We start from the raw sequence: 3,721 nt of genomic DNA on the forward strand, positions 1-3,721 counted from the left end.
TGTTCCGCAGCAACGCAATATTGAAAGTTCACACACGAGCATTGAAAGGGCGACCATCGGATGGCGCCCATCATCTCCCCCTCCCCGGGCCCGCCGGGTGCGCGCGTGCTGTTGACTTGAGGAATTAAAACAGGACGATCGAAGGAGGCGTGCTCGAACAAAAGATTGTCCGCTGTTTCTAAATTCGCACAGTTGTAAATTAGTGCGCGATGACGCCGGCAACGGAAATCACGTTCTTCTGAATCGAAAATTACCAAGAAAAACATGTGATACACAGCAGCTGTACAGTACCATGGAATCGCATCCACCAGAATAACTTGCCCATCCAGTAGCCAAACTATTTATATAGCCACGCCAGGGACGTAAACTAATCACCAACAAGCCAGCAGAGAGACTGAGCAGTTTCTCTTACAAATTGTTATAGTTGCTAATCCAGGATTCTCTGCGCCATGGCGGTGATCAGAGCTTCTCGCATGCTTAGTGTAGCAGCTGTGCTCATACAGGTGGTGATATTCTCGCATGGCCAGTTGCAATTGTCGTGTATATTTAAGTAAGATGTAAATATCGTATAGTTGCTGCATATATAGTAACCCGTGATTAATAATCACATTATTGCTGGCTGCAGGTGGCGATGATCGTGATGGCGGCGATGGTGGCCGAAGCGCAGCGATGCGGGTCCGATAACGGCGGCCAACATTGCAGCGGCAAGAACTGCTGCAGCAGGTTCGGATACTGCGGGACCTCTGACGATCACTGTGGCTCAGGTTGCCAGCCTCGATACGGAAAGTGTGGAAAGGGCGGCAGCTGCTTCCCTGGTGCGTCTTTCATAGAACTTCTGCAACCGACGTAATACGCGTTTTTACGGAATTCTTTGTAGCACTAACCAGTCTGTGAACACTGCATCGGACGTAACCAGTCTTAAACTTATACGGGCTTCCTTGTCCTTTAGTGGAGACTTATAATGCATGGTTTGAAGTCTATCTTTATTATTAGTTAACGAGAGGTGGGGGCGGGTGCCACGAGGCAACCCCCCACCTCCCCCACAAGAAAAAAAGAGAACGCGGGGGTGGGTGCCACGTGTCCAGCACCCGCCCCTGCCCGCAAAAATCGCGTCCGCCCCGGCGCAAAGCGCCAGACTGAGTCTAGGCGCGGAGCGCCTAGTATGTATTACCTAGATCCGTTGGCGCCTATATGCGAAGAACGGACTTGATTTGTAATAAAGGCTAAATTCATGATTCTACCCAATGGGACACTTTAACCTCCTTTTTTAAAATAGTCTAATCATGCTTCAAAGTCACAACATGAAAAATGCTTTCTCAAAAAAAAAACTCAGCATCCAAAGTGCCAATTTTAGTGTACATCCATAAAAACCTTCCACATATACCTTTGATCAGACCCTATATTGTCTCAATTCTATACCATGGACACATAATAGTCAACACCCTTTATGCAATCCAAGTCTAGTGTACACTTGCATCTTTAAAGTGAGATCCTTAGTGTGATTCCATTGACTTGGAATTTATAACAACATTTTTTCCTTAAAGGTAATGCGCTGATCAAGACACGAGGTGGCATAAATAAGCAAATATCAGAACTTGCAATTGGAGATGAGGTAACATACATCATCCCCATCATGCAATTCAAAGTAGTATAACGTCTACATATTATTGAAATTTAACCATAGAATGTAGTAGACTGATAATTTCATGTGAATACTCTAATTCTAATTTGTAAAATATCGGTATATAATCTTATCTAGTTGTGCACAGGTGGCTGTAGTCAATTACGATGGAGAAGTTTCTTATCAAGATGTGTATGCCAATGGTCACCTTGATGCACATGCATTATCTGAATTCATTACTATCTTGCTTAAGAATCCCAAAACAAACACCAGCAAGACATTACAACTTACACCTGACCATTTCACCATTACTAAATCAGGTTGATTTGAATACCGTATACCAAAACATTGTTTGGTTAATAATAGTTTTACCATGATTTGCCTTTCAACTAGTCCTACTATGGATACATTTGATGCTAAGCAAGCATACATATTGTGGCCTTGCCATACAGAGAAGGATGCTATGATCTATAAAAGAGCTATTGACATTCATCAAGGTGATATGATGATGGTTGTTGATGATGACTTGAATGTCTTCCAATCTGTTGTCACTAGTAAGTAGCATCTTGCTTGTAACCTTTTTCCATATTCAATGGAAATTATACATAATGTTTCTTTTTGTGTAGTGTATAATGGTTAAAGTGTTACGATTCATAAATTCCTCTTACAAAAAGTTCTAACAAGGCATGTTGTTGTATATAGATGTCAAAAAGGATCACTTGATGGGCCTTTACAATCCCTTCACCCTTGTGGGAAGTATTATTGTCAATGATGTGGTGGTTTCATGCCATAGTGAATGGTTCTTGGACAATACATTTGACAGGCTTGGCATATCACACTTGCTTCCAACCACTTACCAGGTCTACATGCTTCATTTTTGCATCTATCAACTACCTTAAAGATGTATCATTTAGTTACTTTATTTGTTGTACCTTTTCACAAGATTTAGAAGTTTTCAATTCAAGAATATATTTAGATAAACTTAAGTAATCTATGACTACTATTTAATACCTTTTGATGAGGGAGGGGTGTGTAGAGACAACATGTCATAAGATAGCACTAGCTAACCATAGATTACTATGCTAGTACATTTTTTATGAGAGGAGGGGTATGTAGGGAAATGTAATAAGATAGCACTAGCTCATTCAACATACTAGTTTATATATCTAAGAGTTTTATCATGACAAAGGGTAAAAATCAAAATAGGTGACGGGAAAAAATAAATGAGAGAGAGGTACATAAGGGGATAGAAAATTTTCAAAGAATATGTAAGTATGGAGTTTTAAAAGTAATCATAGAATGGAGGTGCAATATAGGCTATCCATGTGGTGTGCCACCAAGATAATCAATTTGTGTTTGTTCTTGCAGGCAATTCTAGCACCTGTACGAACACTCTACAAGGTGATAGGTAAAGAATCATACAAATCCATGTATCAAAACATTGATTCACGCCTCAATATTGCAGAATCAGGCTCTAAATTAGGTGGCTATATGAAGCTTCTTGCACTGTCATTATCTCCAACTTCCCACAACAAGCATGTAGCCTAGGTCTACAATCAACTTCATTTGGATAAAACACCTTTGTGGCTTAAAGAATTTGTCACAAAAGAGCTACTAGAAGAAATAACTAAAGTTATTAGATGTACAAATGAATAAGTGCCACTACTTGTAGCATGGAAACTTATAATGGAATGCTAACGAAGCACTAGCTTTGTTAAAGCTTGCTATATTTATGAAAAAGGGCATTCATAGTGATACAATATGTTTGCATACTTAAAACATGGGAATTCTTAATTCCAATCAAAATAGAATGCAATCATTCACTTGCTTGCTTGTTGACATAAAGAAGCCATGATTCGGATACATTTACCTCCATATCTTGCTTAGCTTTATGAGAAATGGATGTCAATGTAGAAAACCACAACACTATTTAACTTTGAATTGTCTTAAAAGGTTTTAGTTTTCTACTTTGGCAACATCATGACAATTAATATGACTCCTCTAATTATCTCATGTTTCCAGATTATGGTTTTTATTACGTTAGCACTCAAAAAGTTCACATTAACCTTCTCAAGGTTTGCATATTCGTAGTAATATTTC

At 39.4% G+C, this 3,721-nt stretch overlaps 1 protein-coding gene across 1 annotated transcript; it reads left to right on the forward strand.

The window, feature by feature from the left end:
• The first annotated feature begins 347 nt into the window (after window positions 1–347).
• LOC148021023 (uncharacterized) lies at window positions 348–3,361 on the forward strand. The gene is made up of 7 exons (XM_087698860.1): window positions 348–503; window positions 626–815; window positions 1,545–1,612; window positions 1,770–1,941; window positions 2,074–2,175; window positions 2,324–2,481; window positions 2,990–3,361. Exons 1-7 carry the CDS (start codon window positions 450–452, stop codon window positions 3,167–3,169), a joined length of 924 nt encoding a protein of 307 aa, XP_087554986.1. The 5' UTR covers window positions 348–449; the 3' UTR covers window positions 3,170–3,361.
• Window positions 3,362–3,721: the final 360 nt, after the last annotated feature.

This window comes from Lygodium microphyllum, chromosome 18 (genome assembly GCF_053477565.2).
Source record: "Lygodium microphyllum isolate KBCC chromosome 18, Lygodium_microphyllum_v1.1.10, whole genome shotgun sequence".
Lineage (NCBI taxonomy): Eukaryota > Viridiplantae > Streptophyta > Polypodiopsida > Schizaeales > Lygodiaceae > Lygodium > Lygodium microphyllum.

Coding starts and splice junctions, on each gene's coding strand:
- LOC148021023 (XM_087698860.1), top strand. CDS start 450: ATGGCGGTGATCAGAGCTTCTCGCATGCTTAGTGTAGCAGCTGTGCTC. Junction 1,613..1,769: donor AACTTGCAATTGGAGATGAG/GTAACATACATC, acceptor AGTTGTGCACAG/GTGGCTGTAGTCAATTACGA. Junction 2,482..2,989: donor TGCTTCCAACCACTTACCAG/GTCTACATGCTT, acceptor TTGTTCTTGCAG/GCAATTCTAGCACCTGTACG.